The 22,989-nt window shown below is 44.1% G+C and overlaps 1 protein-coding gene across 1 annotated transcript in view; it reads left to right on the top strand.

The window, feature by feature from the left end:
- ACACA (acetyl-CoA carboxylase alpha) overlaps window positions 1-22,989 on the top strand; it is a 248,727-nt gene that overhangs the window by 81,300 nt on the left and 144,438 nt on the right. The window contains exons 17-28 of the mRNA XM_075013812.1: window positions 3,070-3,220; window positions 3,823-3,926; window positions 5,287-5,368; window positions 5,893-6,038; window positions 7,474-7,624; window positions 8,916-9,050; window positions 12,071-12,217; window positions 12,781-12,969; window positions 13,676-13,776; window positions 14,071-14,159; window positions 16,215-16,339; window positions 21,962-22,075. Of these exons, the coding sequence (XP_074869913.1) occupies window positions 3,070-3,220; window positions 3,823-3,926; window positions 5,287-5,368; window positions 5,893-6,038; window positions 7,474-7,624; window positions 8,916-9,050; window positions 12,071-12,217; window positions 12,781-12,969; window positions 13,676-13,776; window positions 14,071-14,159; window positions 16,215-16,339; window positions 21,962-22,075 (1,534 nt within the window). The remainder of the gene's footprint in view (window positions 1-3,069; window positions 3,221-3,822; window positions 3,927-5,286; window positions 5,369-5,892; window positions 6,039-7,473; window positions 7,625-8,915; window positions 9,051-12,070; window positions 12,218-12,780; window positions 12,970-13,675; window positions 13,777-14,070; window positions 14,160-16,214; window positions 16,340-21,961; window positions 22,076-22,989) is intronic.

Here is a 22,989-nt window from a genome sequence, read left to right as displayed (position 1 = left end):
TTGTGTCACATTTTCAGTTTCCAGTTGTTCTGTCAAGGAGAAGCCCTTGCTCCCTGTAAACATTTTATTGTCTGAGCATAAGACCCCCAAAGTTGATGAGTATGAGATACAGACTTCATGTGGAATCCACCCACCATTTAAGTTCTCCAGCTTAAACCTCCCACTTTATTTCTCCAAATCTATTTTATATATGAAAAAGTTCACAATTTTAAAAAATATTTTACAAATCTTCAAGGAGGTGGGTGGGGCTTTTAGCAGGATGAAAGTTTGGAGAACATGTACCATACAGGCCAGCTCTTTCTAAGTGGAACATTATTAAAACATCTGCACAAACGGAATGTGATTAAAACATCTGCATAATAGTATCTATACATGTTGAGTATATTTAGTTTCCAGTAGTGCTGTCATATTATGAGCTTCTCTTGCCGAAACATTTTTATGAGGGTTACGGTAAGCATGAAAAGGTGTAGAAATTACCCTTCCATCCAGTTCAAGTTGAGTCTCATGACCTAAACATCCTTTGAGACCTGGTACTTTTTGTCCCACACAACTAGCCAGTCTGAAAGGTAGTAGAATCCTTTCCTTTAATACATATAGAGACGGCTGTCAATTAATTGCAGTTAACTCACCTGATTAACTCAAAACATGATTACTAGCAATTTTAATTGGACCGGTAAGCAATAGAATATCAATTGCAATTTATTAAATATTCTGGAAGATTTTTTATGTATTTTCAATTACAACACAGGCTACCAAGTGTACAGTACTCATTTTATCTAATTTTCATTGCAAACGTTTGAACTGCAAACATGATAAAAGGTAGTATTTTTCCAGTTTACCTCGTGCAAGTATTGTATTGTAATCTTTTTATCTCAAAAGTGCAACGTGCAAATGTAGCTTGTCACATAACTGCGCTCAAATACACTGTGAAACTTTACAGCTTACGTGTTCACTCAGTCCTACTTCACGTTCAGAAACTAGATTTGCAGGAGATAATGCTGCCTGCTACGTATTTACACTTCGACGTCAAAGTGAGATCAGGCATGTGCTATGGCACTTTTTTAGCTGGCACTGCATACACCCTTTGTGCTTCAGCCACCATCCCAGAGGACATGCTTCCATGCTGTTGATGCTCATTAAAAATGTGTTAATTTAATTAGTGACTCAGCTCCTTGGGGTAGCACTGTATGTCTCTTGCTCTGTGTTTTACCTGCATTCTGCCATATATTTCCTGTCACAGCAGTCTCAGATTATGACACAGCACATGTTGTTCATTTTCAGAGCACTTTCACAGCAGATTGAGAAAAGACAGGGTATCAATAAGAGATTTCTAAGGATAGCTACAGCACGTGACCTAAGAGTTAAGAATCCGAAGTGGTTTTGAAAATTTGAGGGACATAACTTTTAGATGCTTTCAGAGAGCAACACTCTGATGTGGAAACTACAGAACAGTGGTGGGCAACCTTCAGCCCTTTGGGTTCTACATGTGGCCCATGAGACATTTTGTTTACCATTGCCCAGATTATGCTGGCTTTCATCCAGAGTGTTTTTTCCCATCGGTATAACTAAAGTGACCTGTACATAGAGCAAGGGCAAGTGAAGGGAGGTGTGTGTTGACTGCACAAAAAGTTCACTATGAGAGCTATGCACTCCCTTGGCATCTAATTGAAGCACTGCTACAGTTCAGTAGGTACACCCCCTAAATTCTAGGGGTATACAAGTACAGTTCGCTAAACTATCGTATGCTAGGAGATGGTCTTGATTACAATCTTGTGGCCCACAGAGATAAAGAAGGGCCACTCATTACTCTAGGTTGCCCCTAACTGCTATAGAATCTGACCCACCCTTATCCCGTACTACAAACAAAATTCAACTTTCCACTGGTGGAGTCTGACTCAGATGATGAAAATGAACCTGTGTTGGTCCACAATCCTTTGGATTGTTATTGAGCAGAATGTGTGAGCAGCATAGATGTATGTTCTCCAGAATAGTGGTTTAAGTGTGACGGGACATATGACTATTAAGCGCATCTAGCACATAAATATTTTGTAGTGCTGGTTACAAAAATGCCACACTTTCACATGACTCTGTAGGCAAGAGGTGGGCAGCATTATTTCCTGCAAATATAAACAAACTCATTTGTGTAGACAAGAAGTAGCGCTGAGCTGACGGTTTATTTTGGAATGCAGTTATTTTGTACATAATTCTGCATTTTTAAGTGCAGCTTTCATATGAGGAGATCACTGCAGTACTTGTGATGGGAGAATTGCTTTTTATGATTCAGATATTTGTCATACAAGTAAAGTGAGCCTTGTACACTTCTAATTATGTGGGGTAATTGAAATAAAAACATTTGAAAAGGTAGAAAACATCCAAAATATTTAAATAAGTGATATTCCATTATTGTTTAACAGCACAATAAATTGTGATTATTTTTTTAAATTGCTTGACAGGCCGAGAGCATAAAGCCATGTCTGTTATTCAGCATTGTGTATTGCCAATAATAATCATTGGGCTAAAGCTAGGTTTGTATGGGATAATGGTAACTTTGATACTAATGTGGATGAAGTACCTTTTTAAACTGCAACAGTGTAGAGGTGTGGATTTGAAGAACGTAGTTTTAGCAAATGCCCAGTAGGAAGAATGGATTTTGAAGTAAAACCTGTAGAGGAAACCTTATGCAGACTCATTGCCATGCTCCAGTCTGGCTGTTTGGTTTTTTCACTCCCTGAAACCACATTTACCAAGATCTCCACTAATAGTGATCAAACCAGGGTGAAGGATAAGAAGAAGAATGGTGCCAAAATCAGAAAGGCCAAGGCACTAAGTGAGTTTCCCTGGTGTATCCCAAATGTATGCTGGAGGGAGATGATGATGTCCCATTGCCGGGCATGGTGCGTGTATAGCTGCTTGTTCCAATATGTGCGCACACTCCCTCTGCTGCTGGCATATCTAACTTGTTTCCCCAGGTGACCCACTGGGGATGTTAATCTGTGGTAACTGTCTAGACTTCCCAGGTCACGAAATACTATGAGTGAGGCCTGGGTTGAGGATTCCTTTCCGTTTCAGGAACATGGTGGTGGCTTTGAAGGAACTGTCCATCCGAGGGGATTTCCGAACCACTGTAGAGTACTTGATTAAATTGCTGGAAACGGAAAGCTTTCAGCAGAACCGCATTGACACCGGCTGGTTGGACAGGCTCATTGCTGAGAAAGTGCAGGTATACCCACTTGCTTCAAGGGATTAAACTTTGGGGGGTACAGGTTGATTTTCAGGGTAGGAAAAGATATTTTGTTATCCTGAAAGCTTGGCACTTCCTGATCAGAGAACACTAAGATTTAAAAATGACAGTCTATTCAGTCCTGATTAGAGTCTGGAGAAAAAAAATGATTGGGCTTAGTTCTCACTTACACCATGTCTTTTTACTCCATTTTGGCATCATAAAGAGTCCTTAAGGTCTTATAAAGATACATTAATGCAACTGAGAATCAGGCATGTTGTCTTCATTGGGAATTTTAAGCAATGAAAACTTCTGTAGCACCTCAGGAATTGGTCCAGTGAGAATAAAACTCAAATTGTTTCCTTTGAACTAGCGCAGAGGTGATCTACTTACTGGCACGGTTGCATGCATGGCTACTATTATTATAAAACAATTTTAACTGAAAGGGATATTCTACCCTAGACACCAAAGACAGATGAGCATGGTGACATGGTCGCACACTCAGATAGGGAGAGGCCAAGGAGGAGGGATGATAAAAGAGGAAGAATTAAACACGTGGAAAGACTGAGGTGTTCCTTCATCTCATACCTTTTTTCTTCTAGGCAGAGAAGCCTGACACTATGCTAGGGGTGGTGTGTGGTGCTTTGCATGTTGCTGACGTGAGCCTCCGGAACAGTGTCTCCAACTTCCTGCACTCTCTGGAAAGGTAAAATTACTCCTTGAGGCCAGTGCTGTTGACAGACTGTTGACATTATGTGGAGCTCAAATCACACTTAGTTCAAATGCCACCCATCTAGAAATTATTGGATGGCTGTTCTCTGGTCCCAGTAGCTGTTTGACATCCTTAGCCCAGTGCTTTGTGGACAGATGTCTATGTATGTTTCAAAAAAATCCACCACCATTGGCACTGATTAGCGTAGTTGCAGGGGAGAGGCCAGGGACTGAATGGATAACCAAGTTGGCACATTCACAGGACAGCCTGAGTAAAGCTTACACACTGCCAAATCTTGTGCTGTCCCTGTTTTGTAGTCCAAGTCTACAGAGCTGTTTATTGGATCCTTTCTGATAGTGGTCTGTACTCTCCTAACCTAGCTTGCTTTTAAGCTGGATTGGGAGCTGTTGGAAGACCAGCCAGACCATTTTAATTCGGACTAAGTCTTGTGTGACATATACTGTTCTTTGCCAAATGAGGCTGTCAGCCTTGTCAGGCCCGTGTCTGGGGCCCTGGTGCTGAATGAGGGACCCAAAGAGCATAGTAGTGAAGAGCTGTTTTTAATCACATGGAGCTGTTACTGAGGACAACAAAGATGTTTTGTCAGTGTGTTTGATTCTGTACAAATCATTCACTCTCAGTAAAGCAGATGGGTTGTGAGGGGTATAGCAAGTCTCTGTGGAATGGGATTGAATGTGTGTTGGATTTGGGTTGGAATAATCCAATTTTTTTTTATACATATATATATAAATTTTTATCTTGTCTTGGTCTAAATTTCTTGATCAAGGGCCAGACTCTGGAGAAGAAAATAAAACTAACAATGATGATGATAAGTGTGGGGGATGTTAATGGTTAACAGGTAACCTTACCCAAAACAGATGAGGCTTATCGTTGATGGTTAATCAGTGGGGTAGTAACCAGTGTGGCCAGAACAGCCCGCGCCTGCAATGGGCCCAGGAGTGCTGTAAATGGGGGTGCTCCAGCTTGACTGTCTGGAGTGGCATCCACCCCAGCCATGTGCCTTACCCTCACAGTTAATCAGTTATCTGGCTAAATTTATCGTTTAACCGGTTAACTAATTAAACTGGATTTTACATCCCTAATAAGAGGTAAAGAAAGAGATTTGGGGTTCATTCAAAATCATCTGGTAGTCTGGATTTGGCCCATGGTTCACCTATTGACTACCCCTGGTTTGAGTGATGTCTCTCCCAAGGAAAAATGGTTTAATGGTCCAGATGTCCAGTCTCTAGTCTCGTGCTGTATCCAGATGCTTGTGTGCTGTATTTGCCCCTCTCACCCAACAGCCTGTTAGAGAATGTGAAAGGTAAAAGTCTTACTTATGTCCATCTTTCAGAGGCCAGGTCCTGCCTGCTCATACACTGCTGAATACAGTGGATGTTGAACTCATCTATGACGGAAGGAAGTATGTGCTAAAGGTACAGTGCAAAGTGGAGATGCTTCTCTGCTGTGGGTTGGAGGCATCTGGTGTTGATTGGCTCTGTCTTGACTTTGCAGTGACTTGCAAACAAGAAGGCTCAAGTCAAAGTGAAATATGGGTGGTGGGCAGGTAAGGAGAGATAAGGAGAGCTGGAAGAGTATTATCTTTATTTCCATGGATTTGGAAACTTCTCCACAACTTCCCTCGCAGTGTCTCCCGCTCTGAGACTTTCCCCTCCATTTTCCAAGAGGTTCCTGCCACCCTTTGCCCTGCAACACCCTGATCTTACATTAAACTTTCAGTATCCCGCACCATCCTGCAGGTGGTGAAGAGTGTTTGGTTTATGTATTATCTAAAATAAAACAAATGACCCAAGTTTCCCTTAGACATCTCCATTTACTACTTGATATTATGGTCAGTTCAGAAACCAAGTAACCTACCTGGTGCTCCAGCCACTTGTAGTGTCAATTTTACCATATTTCCTTTGTGTGTTGCTCCATGTTCTTGCTCACGTACCCATAGGTGACTCGGCAGTCTCCTAATTCCTATGTGGTCGTCATGAACAACTCTTACGTGGAAGTTGAGGTGCATCGATTGAGCGATGGAGGGCTGCTCTTATCCTATGATGGTAGCAGCTACACAACCTACATGAAAGAAGAAGTGGACAGGTATCAGCCCCTACTCTAGGGATTGTTCATAGTCACAATTTCCATACGTGACATACTGGGTTAATAGAATGCCATGCTGTTGCTAATTATAGGCTCAGGAAGGCATCTCCCCGAATGTACAGTACCAAAGAACTCTGTAGGTGCATAGTTAGGGGGAAATTTGCTTTTGTCTGCATCATTTGGGATTTACAGCTGGAAGCTAGATTTGGAATGTGGTGCACCAATCCAATATGTGGGTTCTCTTTCTCCTCCTGCCTCTCTGCAGTCTCAGGTTGGCAATGGGTGAACTCCCAGGTTGCCCATCTGGTTTGCTAGCAGTGGGTTTCCGAGCTGAATGGGAGCCCACATTCCTGTCTCCTACAGGCCCTTGATAGTTATAGTGGATGTGGTCTCTGCAAGAAGGTGGGAGTTCATTGTTCCCCACACACAATACAACATGGCAGTGTGAAGACCTCGGCCTTTATGGAAGGAGGTTTCTTGCTTGTTTGTGGGGGATGGGGAGAACAAGAAGAGAGGCGAGCACATGCTGGCCAAATCCCAACTTAGGAAATTATCTTCTTACCCAGTTCTGTCCTTGCAGTTTCCATTGGAAAAGTTTGTTTTCACTTGTTGAAAATCTGCCATTGTTGCAGAATAGCTGTCGTATTCCAGTCCAAAGGGTGGGCAAGTCACCTTTTAAAGTATGCACAGACCAGTTGTTTATAACAGCACAGACCCTTACATGGCATCCTGCAGTTTCGCAGAATGGAGGGCTTAACGCAACAAGAGAAATTCGGGGCAGTGTACGTGGAGGATGTGCTGATTCCATGTATTTCCTCAGCCTTCCCACCCTGCTGTTTATACCACATAGCCCTCTGGGGGTGCCTGGGGCCTCCTTTTCTGTGCTAATGCTAATGAGTCTGGCCCATAGTTTATGAAGGGCTTTTTGGATGCTGTGAGTTTGAAGAGGCTGTAAAAATCTAAACACAATACTTCTTGGAACACATCATTTCATCACAAGGAGACAATCTGCTCCTATCAGCTGCACTCCAAGCACTGGGGGAATTTAGATGTGGAAGCTTTGGTGAGCGTTTGACAGCTTTGTGTTACCACACACCCAGTTTCCAGTATTGTTGAACTTGGTTTATATAGAATTTACCAGATTGGTTCCTATTGGGGGTCCACTAGGTTCAGCCTCTGGACTCCCACAGTGAAGAGATATCCAGTGATACAAAAGCAGTAATGCTGTACGTAGATGGTAGGGGTAGTTGGTAATTTCCTCCTGACTCCACAGCCCTGATGACTCAGATATTCACCTGTAGAACTAAGTGACTAAATTGCAAATAATTGCTGCTTGTTGTATCTTATGATTTTGGGCTGAAGGAGGGGAAAGATAGGATGGATTTCTCCCTCTTGTGTTCTCCACATGGCATTGCATCGAAGTGTTCTTCCCTAGGTACCGCATCACCATAGGTAACAAGACCTGCGTGTTTGAGAAGGAAAATGATCCATCTCTCCTTCGCTCACCCTCAGCCGGGAAGCTCATTCAGTATGTGGTGGAGGATGGGGGCCATGTGTTCTCAGGCCAGTGCTTTGCTGAAATTGAGGTAAAAGAGCAATGGGGGACTGAGCTGGCTGCAGACACTGAATCTTCCTGGAGTAGAGCTGAGCACAAACATTTTGAAATGCTCGGAAACTTTGGAAGACCGGGTAGTTGGGTGGTGATGGGTGAAATGTTTTGTAAAGTTTTGTTTTCTTCCTGAGTATTCCATGCCCTTCATCCCTTCCCCTGCTTTTTGTCTGTGTCTGCTCAGAAGGCAGAAACAAGGGCTGCTGGGTGGAGAAGAGGTGGCTTAGCAACATAAATGTTGAAACCTGTGCTTTAAGGGATGGATCAGTAGCAGGCAAAACCTCACAGCAACGTGATGGTAAAGAAAGTGTATTTAGACAGTGGTGGCCACCCTGCTGCAGGACTGGCCAAAGGGAGTGGACCACAGTGCTGTGAGAGGTGGACAATCCATGTCTCCTAGATTCCGTGAAAAGGGCTGTCACCTGTGGAGTGTGTGTGTGTTTGTTTTCCCCATTGGCATTATTAAAGTCTCTCACTCTCTCTCACTTACACAGACTCACATACAAAGTAAGAGTGTATGAAGTGAGGTGTGTGCTGCTTGCATGCAACGTTGACTGTGAGAGCCCTGCATGCAATCAAAGCACTGCTACAGTACAGTCTGCACCCCCCGCAAATTCTCGACACACAAGCAGTTAGCAAAACTTACCTTGTCTCAAGAGACTGTTTGATTATGACAGTCTTCAGATAGCAGATGGCCGCTCATGCAGTCCACTCGCTAGCCTAGGTTGCCCATCATTGCTCTAGAGCCAAGTAATTTATGCAAGCACTATTTATATTGTAACCTATTCATGGCTTGGTAAGAACCTACCTGCTGTTGCTTGCTGATCTTTCTGCTCCAAGGACAAGGTTCCTACGCTTGAACCAAAGGGAAATCTCTTTCTGTGAAGAATTCTATGGAGACTGACACTGCGGACAGTAGGCCTGACGTCTTCCATTGGAAGCCAGTAGTACACAAACCCAGCAGCCAGCACATTCCAATAGCGTTTGCCGTCGATGTCTGACCTTTAGTGTATGACAGTGTGGCAGCGAGTTGCAGGTTGCTTCCCGGTCCAGTGCTCAGTATGAATCCAGAAGAGCTGAGATTCCATTGGTTGAGTTTTTTTTTTTAATTGCTCTAGCTTGTATCCTGACCACATGCTCTGCCCTTTGCTAAGGGCTCTGGAGTTTTCTTCCCAAAAGACCCCAGACAGTCAGATGACCTGTTGCTGCTGTAGCACGAACCTTAAATGAATAGGGGAATTGAAGTGTAACCTGTCTTCTTGCTGCAGGTGATGAAGATGGTGATGACACTGACGGCAGCTGAATCTGGCTGCATTCACTATGTCAAACGTCCTGGAGCAGTGCTGGACCCTGGCTGTGTGATTGCTAAACTGCAGCTGGATGACCCCAGCAGGGTTCAGCAGGTAGGAAGCTCCTGGAGATAGGCCCAGCATTGCCTCTTTGGTTTCTACTGGTGGTGTTGAATTGCAGCAGGGGACAAGGGCCAGGGCATGCTGAGCTTTTCACCTTGTGGCTTGTCTCTCAAAGGAAGAAGTTGAGTACGTGTAAACCCAGCAGAACCTTTCTCTCAGATGTAATCTAGACCTTTATACCAGATTTGTCCCTTGTTAGTCAGCCCGTGATCTCTAGGTGTGACGAAGGTGGCTGAGTAAATCCTAACAAATAACAAGCAGTCCTGTAGCACCTTAAAGACTACCCATTTTATTTATTAAGTAAAGAGCTTTAGTGGGTAAGGCCCACTTCATCAGATTTGAAGCAGATGAAAAGAATCCAGGGTTTATATGTGGTGGGAGGGAGAGGAAGTAATGGGAGAAGGGAATAAAAGACGGGGAGGGAAGTCACCTGCCATCAACAGAACCTTCGGAAGTGGTACATTAAGTGGGATGGGCCATTCCTGCCATATCAAAGGTGGGGAAATTTCCCTTGTAATGCGTAAGATAAGTGAGATCTCTGGTTAAATGTGTCAAACTTATGAATGAATTCCAATTCGGATGTGTCCCTTGGTGATCTTGTGGTAAAATCCTTTTGTAGAAGAATGGCAGCTTTCAGATCCTTTTATTGATTTTTCTGGGGAGGTTAAAGTGTTTCACTACATATTTATGTCTGGTCCAATTCCAAATGTCACGTTTATGTCCATTCATCCTTCGGCACAGAAAATGTCCAGTTTGTCCAATGTACGTGGCAGAGGGGCATGGCTGGCACATAATGGCAGATATCACATTAGTGAATGTGCAGGTGTAGGAGCCCTTGGTGACGTGGCTGATGTGGTTAGGTCCTGTGATGGTGTCTCTAGTATAGATATGTGCACAGAGCTGGCAACAGCGTTTGTTGTAGGGATAGTTTCTTGGGTTAGTGTTTCAGTGGTACGGTGTGTGGCTGCTAGTGAGTATTTTCTTGAGGTTGAGTGGCTGTCTGTAGGAAAGAACAGGCCTGTCACCCAAGGCCCTGTGAGTGTGAGGGATCATGTTCCAGTATAGACTGTAGATTGTCAGTGATGTGCTGGAAGGGTTTACGCTCAGGGTTATAGGTGATTACAAGAGGTGTTCTTGGGCCTATCGTGAAGTAGCCGGCTTCTGGGTATTCGTCTGGCTCTGTCAGTCTGTTTCTTTACTTCCCTCAGTGGGTAATTAAGTTTCACGAATTCTTGGTAAAGATCATGTCGTTTTTTCTCTCTATTGGAAGGATTGGAGTGGGTATGGTTGTATTTTAGGGCTTGTAAATAGTGGATCATGTGACATGTCATGGATGGAATCTGGAGGCATGTAGGAGTAGCAGCCAGTGGGTTTGTGGCATGGAGTTGTATTAATTTGAGCTTCATTGATTTTCTGGTCATTTCACAGAATCACAGGGCTGGAAGGGACCTCAGGAGGTCATCTAGTCCAGCCCCCTGCTTCAAGCAGGGTTAACCCCCACTAAGTCATCCCAGCCAGGACCCTGTCCAGCCAGGACTTAAAAACCTCAAGGGATGGAGAATCCACCACCTCTCTAGGCAACGCATTCCAATGCTTCACCACCCGCCAGGTGAAGTAGTTTTTCCTAATATCTAACCTACACTTTTCCCTCTTCAACTTCTGACCATCACTCCTTGTTCTGCCATCTGACACCACTGAGAACAGTTTCTCACCCTCCTTTTTAGAGCTCCCCTTCAGGAATTTGAAGGCTGCTATTAAATCACCTCTAAGTCTTCTCTTCTGTAAACTAAACAAGCCCGAATCCCTCAGCCTATCCTCGTCGGTCTTGTGCTCCAGACCCTTTATCATTTTTGTTGCCCTTTGCTGAACCTGCTCCAGCAAATCCACATCCTTTTTATACTGGGGGGCCCAAAACTGGACACAATATTCCAGATGTGGCCTCACCAGTGCCGAAGAAAGAGGAATAACTGCTTCTCTAGATCTGCTCGAAATGCTCCTCCTAATGCACCCTAGTATGCCATTAGCCTTCTGGGCTACAAGGGCACACTGTTTACTCATATCAAGTCTTTCATCCACCATAACCCCTAGGTCCCTTTCCATCGTACTGCTGCTGAGCCAGTCAGTCCCCAGCCTGTAACAATGTTTGGGATTCTTCCACCCCAGGTGCAGGACTCTACAGTTCTCCTTATTGAACTGCATCAGATTTCTTTTGGCCCAGTCCTCCAATTTATGCAGGTCCCTCTGGATTCTCTCTCTACCCGCCAACGTATCTACCTCTCCCCCTACTTTTGTGTCATCTGCAAACTTGCAAACACATTCATGCTCCGTGCACCCCCTGCTTTCTTTTGCCATCGACTGAAATACTCACTGTCCTGGGAGCCAGAGAGAGCTCTTCCTGACAGCTAATTGAAAGTCTACTACCAGACAGGAATGCATCCCCCCGTTTCAAATATGTTAGGACTGGCATATCCAGCCACTGCCAAGCTGGAAAGGTGGGGAGTAAGCCAGCATGGGGATCATCTTTGGGGCAGAGGATAAATGTGTTGGCCTTTAAAGGCAAGTAGATTTGATGTAGGTAGGTTGGCATGAGTAGGGAAAGAAAAGGGAACTATTCTAAAATGGATGTTAACTTCTTTCCATCACCCATAAGATGATCAGCACCAGCACAGTGTGTACTGGCTTCATCTGGACTTCTCTGAGAGCTTGTTAGTTCTGGTTTAGGATGCTGAGATCAGCTGGAGCTCATCAAAGAGAGAGGTCGCGCCCTTATTTTGTGGTTTTGGAGGCAAACAATCGTTGCATTCCAACCAAAATTCTGTGACTGTCAAAGTGGATTTTTCTTCCTGAGATCCTCCTGCTTGAGTCAAATTTTTCTCCGAGCTGTAGGCTATTGGGCCCCCACGTGGAAAACAGGGTGATGAGGGGAGAGAGAGGCCAGTGTGATCCTGTTTGCTGGTACCATGTGGGAGGCAGCTTGGGGGCATTTCATTTTCCCTTGTATGTGTTCACAGGCCGACCTGCACACCGGCACATTGCCACAGATCCACAGCACAGCTCTCCGAGGAGAGAAGCTCCATCGCGTCTTTCATTATGTCCTCGATAACCTGGTCAATGTGATGAATGGCTACTGCCTGCCAGAGCCCTACTTCAGCAGCAAGGTACTGATCGCTTGTCCTTCCCTCCCCAAGATCAACGCAATCTAGTGGTTAGAGCAGGGGACTGGGAGGCAAGGCACTAGATTACGTTGCCATGCATCGTATGCTGTTGTTCCTCCTTTCCCCAGACCCTATTCCCAGAAAGTTTTGGGGGTGGGCATAAAAGGGATATGTTCATTGGTGTTGCCCAAGTCAGAATTGAAGAGGAAACAGGATGGGCTTGGCCAACAACCTAGTAAGTGCAGGCTACTTCCAGGGCCAGCTCAGTTAGGGGCTGCACTGGGAGTAGACAGGGAAAGCGCATGCCCTTCAAGCAGCTCCCTGCAGCTTTACTTGGGGTTGAGCTAGAATATGTGGTGGAAGAAGGGCGTGGTTTTGCACCTTTCATCAAGTGTCAGGGAAATGGTGATCTGCACTTCCTGAACAAGTGTGGCTCCCAGGTGGGGTCCTGCCATCGTACTGCTTTGTCACGCTGAACAAGCCTTGCTGAGACAAGCCCTCCCCTTAATTACCTATTACATCTTGTTCTTTTCCTCAAATATGTCCTCTCCCTGCCTTCTCTCCAGGTGAAGGACTGGGTTGAGAGGCTAATGAAGACCCTGAGAGACCCATCTTTGCCTCTTTTGGAGCTTCAGGACATCATGACCAGTGTGTCTGGGCGCATCCCACCTAATGTGGAGAAGTCCATCAAGAAGGAGATGGCCCAGTATGCTAGCAACATCACATCAGTCCTTTGCCAGTTTCCCAGCCAGCAGGTAATGAATGAGAAAGGGAGAGCAAAACAGGTTACTTTGGGATGGAGGGAAAACACCTTTTGAATTATTTGGAGCTGAGCTGAAAAGTGGTTGTTTGGTAGGGAAGGTGGTGTGTGCCATAGGCCACCGAGAACAATGGGAGGCGAACCTTGGATCCCCATTGCCAGAACCCAGATTTCTGCTGCTTGAGTTAAAGTAGTAACTCCTTCAATTGTGAGCAAATAGCACGTGGGTTGTGGCAGAACTGACTGGCCATTCAGGAAGAAGATGACCACATGTTCAGAACTACTGTCTTCTAAATAGGCTGGTGGATCAGCTATAATTTTGGGGGATTGGTGCAAGAATGCCTGGTTGAATTTGTATAGTCTGTATTTTGCAGGAGATGAGACTTGGATGATCCCATTGCTTCCTTCTGATATTAAAGAAAGCTCTGAACTACTTCTGGCATTCAGGGTGTCAGCTGATTGCTGCAGGGTCTTGGACTACTATCTCCCTCCTGTACAGTATTGCACAGTAGGGTGGCTTGTCATGAGGGACTTTTGCCTTCCTCTGCAGCATCAGATCTGCTAGAATCTGGGTGATGGGGTTGGAGGCCTAGTGCTTCGGTCTGGTCTGGCAGAAATCCTTTGCTTCTGTGGCACTCTGCTCATGCACGCCCCCCACTCCAGCAGAGAGGCTGCCATGCAACTTTTTTGTCCTCTCTCAGATTGCCAACATCTTGGACAGCCACGCGGCCACGCTGAACCGCAAGTCTGAGCGCGAGGTCTTCTTCATGAACACCCAGAGCATTGTGCAGCTGGTGCAACGGTGAGCTCGTTCAGCTGAGCCCATCCCTTCCTCCATCCTTTTTCTGCCATTCTGTCAAGCAGCTGGTACCATCCCTGCCCTTTTCGCCACTCTAGAAGCTGCTCACGTGAAGAGGGTCAGAGTTTATGTGCGTATTGTCACTGCACTGAGCCTTCGGGAGTTCCTGGGAGCACGCATGTGTGCCTGTTTCTGTTTGTTATTCAGTTGTATTGACTCTCTGGGCTTTTCACAAACAGGCCAGTGGTACTTTAGACTTCCAGTGATGGGACTGACCTTCTCTTGCTCTTCCCACAGGTATCGGAGTGGTATTCGAGGCCACATGAAGGCTGTGGTGATGGATCTGCTCCGTCAGTACCTAAAGGTGGAAACTCAATTCCAGCATGGTAAGTCTCAGATGCATCGGGATTTGAATTCTGAGAGGAGGGTGGGGCCTCCTGTAGGCTTCACTAAAAGCATCTTCCAAATGAGACCAGGTGGTTGTGGCTCCTTTTGGCATGGCCTGACGGCTTTCCTTTCAGGTCACTGTTTGGTAGCAGCAAGTCTGGCCGCTGGACTCCCCTAATTAGGCTAAGGCTGTGCTAGTTCTCATCCACCACTGTCAGACACAACATCTTCCACCTCTTCTCATCTCTCCTTCTCACTGCTTAGGTGTCGTAACATGACACTGATTCTTTTTGGCTAGTGCTGTGAACTTCCTCATAACACGGATTGATGTTCAACTTCAACAGTCCCTGTCTGATCCTTTCATCTTGTGGAGCTGTGTATGCGTGGTGCATATCCTCCATGCACACGCAAACTTATTTAAATGACTCCAGGACCTTGTAAGGTGAAATGTCACGTGATTCAGGGCTGAAGTATCTCCAGAAAAGAGGCAGAATTCAAAACATAATTCATCTATCCACGCTATGTTTCTGAGCTCTTTAAGATTCCATCAGGCAAAGTTCTGTCCACTCTGAGTGCCTCCATGTTAGGCTTATTTTGATCTTCTGTGCCTGCCTTTTGCTGGTTCTTGCTGACCGCAAAGTTTCATGATTAAAGGTTTTTCCCCTCCTAAATCATCTCTCTGAAGCTAGAAACTGAAATGTACATTCTTGGCTCTTTAGATCAGTGAAGGCTTCATGGAGTTGTGAGCTGTTTTATTACCTGACTTCTGAGCACTTGAGTGTATTGAAGTGTGAAGAAGTTAGCTAACACCAGAACAACCCTTGGATTTCCTGCGACTAAGTGGGCAATACGGTAGTAAATACTACCTATTGTAAGAATATGGAATGAAATAAGAGAGCCATAGTTTCAGTTGAAAGCACTGTAAAGTACCAGGAGACTTTTCAGTGCTCTCTTTGTAAGGAACAATTCTCAGATTTCTGGGCAGAGTACCACAGAACCTTGCAGTACTGTTACCAGTCACAGGGTGGCAGTGAGTCACTGCTGGTTTTAAGCTATTGCAGAGAATGCTCTTTCCTATGTAGTCATAGTCTTTTTCCCTCCTGTCCCCTGTGCCCGCCAAGTTTTCTGGTGTTACGGGTTATGCCATATTACAAAAGTGAACTCAGGGTGAGTTGAATTCAAATTAGCAGACACTGTCTTGGTTAACTGAAGGATTGTTTCCATGGGTTTGTAACTGCAGGTTAGGGATTATTAAACCCTGGGTCCCAGAATTGGGCCTTGGTGTCTGTACTGTATTATATGGGCCCTTGTCCAGCCACCCAGACTTTCTGGCACACTCCCAGTGTGTAGCCACTCTCTGCATTTGTGTGCAGTGTTGGCAAACTTCACTGTCTTCCAAACTTGAATGTCCAGAGGACAAAAGAAGTCAGCCTGTGGAATAGGGGAAATACTTGTGGACTCCCAAAACGCAAGTCCAGTCATGCTGGGCCTACACTGCAATGCAGTAAGGCTTGAAGCCTGGATCCCTGCTTGATTCAGGCTCAGACTGACCCCTGCGATGGGATTCTTGATACCTTGGGTCAAAGTCCTAGGTGAGCATGATTTGTGTGTTGATGGGAGGAGTATTAGACGTGAGCCTGAATTCAAACCCAGGACTTACTTTGCAGTGTAGACCTACCCACCGATTCATTTCCACCTCAACTCACTAGAATGTATGATTTCCTCTCACGCCATCTTGTTGTTTTCAGATTCTTCTCTGAGTGAAAGATAACCCCTTCACTAGCCCTCACCACCTTCCTTCTTTAGTTCACAAAGCTTTGATTTGGCACTGGAGCTGATGGTGAGTGACAGGACAGTACTTAAAACCACCTGGATTTCCAAAGTTTCCAGTAACCATGCTTTTGTCCCAAAGTTTATTGCTCAGGTCCCCCAAAATAGATATTTTAACAAATATGTTAAAAACCCAAATGTATGTGGCCATACACTTCAGCACGACACAAGTGCACAGGTTGTGCAGAACACTGTGAGTGCTCATGTTTCGTTTCTGACTGCAGGTCACTATGACAAGTGTGTTTTTGCCCTTCGGGAAGAGAACAAAAGTGACATGAATGCCGTATTGAACTACATCTTCTCTCATGCTCAAGTTACGAAGAAGAACCTCCTTGTAACAATGCTCATTGTAAGTTTGACCTTCAGGACTACTTTCTACCTTGGGTGTGAATGTGTTGTGCTGCTGTAAGATGCTGCACTGACAGCTGCCCAGCCTGGAGGCAGTGGTCCTCTAACCAAGGAAGCTGGCAGCACCAATATGGTTCTTTGTCAGTACGCCTCAGCCCTATGAAGTTATTTCGGTTTCCATGGAGCATCCAATTTTTAGTTTTCCACTCAGGCTGCCAGTAAGGTTGCAACAAGGGCCTATTGTATTGGTGATTTATTTTGTCTCAGAACAGAAAACAAAATAATTCTTTTTGTGTAGATCATTGGAGAGCCACTAGGTGCTCCCTTTTAGTTGCTAGTGACTGTGCTTTATATTTATTCGGTTTTATTTTGCTGCTTGGATTTCCAGGAGCTCTCCAAGGTCTGAACTCTGTGCCAGCCAGCAATTCGCAGACCAGAGCTGTATATACAAAGAGCTGAATAGTTTTTAGGATAAAGGGGCCCAAGACACACCAATATGGACTTCCCCTGACACATTGGCCTGTCCAAGTGGATGGCCCTTGGGCATTTCACCAACTCCTCAGTTATGAGCCACTTTGTAGTCTCGTGTCTCGGCTCCCATAGGCTCAGTAGCAGCTGTGCTCTCTTAGTTTCTCTCTGGCTGTGAGTTAAGGTCTGCCCCCTCTTAGGCGTCAGTGCTGCTTTCTGACTGGCTGCAGCCCTTAACGCAAGAAGAATTCTCCCCTAGGGCAGAATTAGCTTTTTGGCAAAATGGTGGCCTCTTCAAATCAGGCTTGAGGCATCCTAGCATGGCCAGGAGAAGGCATTTTATGCTTCAGTTCAACTTGTGTGCAAATGTGTCAGGAGACCGTTGGACTGCTGCTCTTTATACACCACAGAGCCACCCTGTCTTGAAAATCACCACCTCCGAATTTTACAGTGGATATGGCTACAAGGGAGATTCCAGCAACTGAACTGATGTAAAGAGCTGTGTGCTTGATAATAGCAGGCAGGGACTCTCCCTATCTCCATAGTTGCCAGTCCAGCTTGTTAACTACAGACAAATTTCTGTTTTCAGGGATGCCAGCTCCTCCTCAGGATTCAGAAAGGCAAATTAGTCACCCCACTGAAAATGGGGGAGGGTTAGTAAATGCCTGCTGATCCCCCATGAGTTGGAGGCCCCAGGGATGGGAGATGCTGCCCCAGGAGTTCCATTGTCTTTATCCCTCCCTCAAAAGAAGGTGAAAACCTTCGGGGTGACCCATTTTTATCCTGTTACAGCAATAGAGAGAAGAACAAGCAAAACCCTGAGAAAATTTCCAACAATGAATAATCCTCTGAAAAGCCTAACTGTAAAAGGGGGAGGGGGGAGAGTTAGAGACCCATGTGGTTTTTAAGCATAAACCCTAGCTAAAGTCTTGTTTTCTAAGAGGCTGATTACAGCTTTGCCTTTTCTGTTTTGCTAAAGACAGTGTTCTGTGCCTCTAAAAATAGACCCAGAGCATGCAATCCCCCTCCCCCGCCAAACAGAGCAAAAGAGTAATGATTGCCCCAGACTGTGGCTAACTTTCTTAAATTCTAATTTGTAAGATAAAAAGGCTCTGGCATTCCTTTATTTTTTTTCCCGGTGTGATTGTAAGTAACGCTTGCCTTAAGAATCTCATTATTTGAACACGGAGCCATATTTCCTCTGAGAATTCTAGAGTAGCTTTGAGCCGGGGCTGTTCATTTCTCAAGTAATCATGCTGGTGTGATGGAGAGAGAAAATGGCAGCTGTTTGCAGCTCAGGCCTTCAATTTTCTTCAGAGTCCAGTCACTCAAGTGTGTAATTACACGGGGGTGCTGGGGAGGCGTTAGGCCTTGTCAGAGAACTGGTTTGAGGCTTTGCTCGCTGCCTTCACCAATCAGCACAGGCAGACGCCAATGGAACACCAGCGAGCTGCTTTATTTTTGTTGTCATACTGATTGTTTCTTGCTAAGATGGGACTGAAACTTTTTTTGGTTGTATTTTTCCCCCTGTGCAAGTTGAGCCTTAAAGGCCAAGGGCCCTGCTTATATCTTCTCTTTAATGGAAAATCTCACTGGGAGATGGGAAATCTCAAATCTGTTTTTTCTGAACTCCCTGTAGTCTTTCTCTTTTTCTGTCTTTTCTCCCTTCCACCCCTAAACTCCTTTCTCTCCTCACCCAATAGTTACATTGAGGACATGCTGGAAGCTGAGTAGCCATGAACTGTTGAAACAGCCTTAGCAAATATATTTTAGGGAACAGTCCTCTGCTTGGCAGAGAGAGAGACTGAAAAAGCTAATAGGTCATGTAAAATCTGTTTGCATAGTTACCATTATCATAGTATTCCAAGGGCCTTGCTAGTTGAATGTATCCTTCAGTGGGCTATGGGTTAAAGGGAAATGGACGTATTTTGTGGGGAACTGAAGCATAGTGAGATTATGTAACTTGCCAAAGGTCATAGCAATGTCTGTGTCAGATTTGGGAACTAAATGGAGAATTCTTGCAGTCTAGTGTCTTAACCACAAGACCTCTCACCTCTAACCTGTATTAGCCTTCCAGATCGTAGGGGCTTCTTGGTATATGAACACGTGAAGGTGATAGCATTTTAAATATTGCCGAGCTCTCTATCTGGGGTTGTTTAGTTTATCTTCCACGCACAAATGTTGTGTGAGGACACTCGAATGCTAATGTTACTCTACTTGAGATATCCTGGGAATACACTATTAACAAGAGAACTGAGGATTATTTTTAGTAATTGTCCTGTGCAGCCATCATCTACTCTTTTTAAGTTGTGGTTTTTCAGGGCAGGATGGAAACTCATTTGTTCCTTAAGGATTTGTTGAAATGCAGCATGAATTGAAATTATATAAACTAATTTATATAGCTCCTGATGTGGCAACTCATGATGTTGGATGCCATCAGGTGATCGAAGGACATCTATGTAGAACACAACACTAGTCATCGATAATACCAAGAGGGATAAGCAGGAGCACCAATAAGAGATACAGCCCAAAAAATATCTCAAATACTTTCTGGGTGGATTGTATTTCCAATGGGCACTCTGCCCTGAATTCCTGAGGGACAATTTCTGCACATTGCTATATTTGCTTTCCCCTATCAACTCTTGGTAAAATTTCCATGAGTGATGTACCTGAATACTTGATTACTAATATTCAAACAACAGTTTTGTTAACTTTCACACCATCATCTCAGTTATTGCTGGCTATAGATAATGTTTTCACCTCTTAGCCATAAGGCCATTGTGTCATATGATCCTTAAGCAAAAGTTTTATTTGTGAATAATCCATGCATGACACCCAGATGTGTAGAATCTCTTTATCTCAGTCCATATACAGTGTCCATTCTATTTATACTTTGACCTCAATAGCATTTTTAAACCTGAACTCAAATTGTATAAACCAGCTGTTGCAATGTATACCACTGCCTTCTGCTGGATGGAATCAGAACATCATATTTGCATGTCATATGCAGATATGCAGAAGTATATGTCTAACAGAACTTTTCCTTTTGTTAAAGGGGTAGAAGACTGTGTTCTTTGAACAGGAGGGTCTGAGTTCTTAACCTACTGCTGCTATGAAGCTCCAGAAGCATAGCATATGGCACAGGTCTTAAGTCTTATCAGCTGCCAGCTTCTGTAGGCATACATAGAGAGTACTACAGAGCCATATGCTTTTATAAACATTGTGTGAATAATTATTAAAATATTCTGTCCGCAGTCACAAATGTAACTTGAAGATGTTCATAGGCATCTCTGTGATGTTCATTGTTAAGCCCTGTTAGTGGGAGACAATAGTCTACAAGCTGATTGTTAAGCTAACTGAAAATGATTTGACTTTGAACTGTTCCATTGTTGTATGTTCCTAGAATTGACAGAAGGCTGGAGCAGATATAAAGTCTTAGAGGAGGGATGAAGAACAATTTAAAAACTCCCTAGGTTTGGAGGTGGAAGTTGGTAAAAAAAAAAAAAAAAAAAAAAAATTGTTTATTAACAAGTCTGTGAGGTTCATATTGGTTTTTTTTATTCCCTCCAGCAAGCTTATCAAATAATCTAACCTGATAGGTAGATGTTTTGCCCCTTTCCGTTTGTATTCCCTGGCTCTTAAAAGAGCCCCCTTGTCTGTGAGTGCTTAAAATTTTAATATAATTTAAGTCACCATCTGCTGTTCGCTGTCCCAAATCCCCATTTCATAACTTTTTTGCCTTCTAGGAATCATTTGGTATGTGAAAAGTATGGGAGTGTTATGCAAAAGAAATGTTAGAAGCATCTACAGGTGACAAACTTTGGCTCCTTATTGTGCAAATTACTGTGAGCAGTTGAAAGCTGCATGAATTGCTCATGAGGCTAAGAAATAACTCTGCACTTGTTTATAGAATTGCACCTCGTATAAGCAGAGGAAAAAACAAATTTCTGTGCTTTTATTAACATTTTTTCAATTACATCAGAATTTTGAAGCTGTAATGCACTTTACTGCAGGTGTTGCTTCACTTCCTTGTTGCGATTCACTAGGTTAAGACAGTGTAAATGAACTAGTCAATTTCACTTCTGCTTCTAATCAGTTTTGCTTAGCACAACCTGTTGGGGAATGTTAAAAGCAAACTGTTCTGATTGGAATGTTAAGTTCTCAGGGAATAATTTTTACTGATCATGAATTCTGTGAAGACATTTTTGTTTTCCAACCATAAATTTTGGGTCTAGTTTTAGCCTAGCATTTTCGCTAAAAGGATTTTGTTTGTAAGTCAGATGCTTTTCAAAATGGTTTTGCTGACACACTAGTTATTATATGCTGTTGGTTCATTTTTTGGTGTGCGCAAGTATGTAATGATACTGGTGCAATGTGGCTTTTATAGACAAGTAAAAGGGCAAGGTTTCTCTCCCAGCAGTTCACAATATGTGGTCCCATTTCTTAAGTGGAGATAGAGATCCACAAAGATATGATTGCAAGATCAGGGCCTTCATTAGACCTGTAGAAGAGAAAACAGCAGAATGAAGGGGCAAGGAAAAATGTGGAAAACGACGTATTGCTGGGAAAACATCAGATCATTCATTTTGTTACTATTTTGCAATTTTCTTAAGGTTATGTTAATAATTTTTAATGTAATTAGCATTTGAGAAGCCAGGAGTGGTGCTGTCAGATATGTACAGAATGTTTTCTGCAGAGGAACCCCAGTTGCTAAACTCTTCTCTTCTGATCGTTTTCCAGAGCCAACTTTGCTGATCGTCTTTACATGTTACAAGGTGTTTCGTTCTGCTCAGAAGTGTTTTTGAACTCTGGATTGTTGTTGGGGAAGACTTTTCATCTGGGGCTGGATGTTGGGAGGTGTTGGTGTGGTATTTTGTTGGCAGTTTAATGCAATGCCCTACTTTGTCATGTGCTCAGATGTCCCAACAAACGTCACATATGAATAATCAGATGAGTGATTCTGCTGACCTCCTACTTCCCCTGTCCCATTTCCTCTCCATCTCATGCACCTTCCCTCAGGCATGTAAAGTTATCAATGCACCAAGGAATGTTCACAGTTTCATCAGTGTAAATAAGAACAGGGCTTCATTTCTAAGTTACTTTGGAACTGTTGAAAAGGAAGCCGACTTCCTATGTCTGTCTTTTTGATTTTTAGGATCAGCTGTGTGGCCGAGACCCCACCTTGACAGATGAATTAATTAATATTCTAACTGAGCTGACCCAGCTCAGCAAGACCACCAATGCAAAAGTGGCCCTGCGAGCACGTCAGGTAAGTGCAGCACCTTCAGTGTTCTGTGCTGATCACTGCCAAAAGGAGACCTCATCGAGCTTGGCACAATCAAAACTGGATTTTCTTTGTATTTTAATCATAAACTTTGTAAAATCCAGACCCTTTTGATGGATTAGTGATTTTTTTGATCCTCCCCACCTAGTATTCATGAGAACCATAGAATAACAAGCCCATGTGTGCTGCTTAGGATGCATAGTTAGGAGGATTTACTGCCGTGGTGTTCTCACAGATCTCTGGCTTCGCTGATGATGATAACCAGAAGGCTGCTCACATGTGTGTTTGATGATGTGGGCCCAATGACCACAGCAGACCCCAAGGGGGTCCCCCGAATACTACAGACCAGATAAGGTTCCAAGGTCCCAGGCCAGATTTATTAAGAAAAAAGCAGAAGGAGTTGTCAGTAGACTCTACTGAACCGCTGCGTATATGTACTTCCCACAATGGAATAACTCAATCAGTGGGAAATTTCCACTGCCCCTAGGTCATACAAAGACTGTCTCCATAAGACACCACTTTATATACAGGTACAAACAAATCACTCCTCACTGCTGACGTATCAGGTTACCACCCATCACCCCGCACCTCATGGCTTGATTAGATCACCTCTACCTATAATGTTGTCATTTTAGACCCTTTCCTGAACCTGTGTCTGTGTCTGTGTGGAGTTGGTACCAAGGTCTTTTTTAGTGAGTTGATGGTACCTTGTGATTTCAACTTATGACCGGTGCCGATTACCAGTGAGTGTTTGGTACTCTCAGACCTGTTTGTGCCAAGTTCTTTTATTAGGGGCGTGCATCTTGCTAACAGCTTAGCTTTGCTTTATGTTAGCCATGTTTTGTCCATTGTTAGCTAGGCCTCAAACCAGGCCTGTGCTATATGGGCTTAGGTCTTCC

This window comes from Carettochelys insculpta, chromosome 19 (genome assembly GCF_033958435.1).
Source record: "Carettochelys insculpta isolate YL-2023 chromosome 19, ASM3395843v1, whole genome shotgun sequence".
Lineage (NCBI taxonomy): Eukaryota > Metazoa > Chordata > Testudines > Carettochelyidae > Carettochelys > Carettochelys insculpta.
The sequence above is the reverse complement of the archived record's forward strand: the minus strand, read 5'-3'. Positions and strand labels throughout refer to the sequence as shown.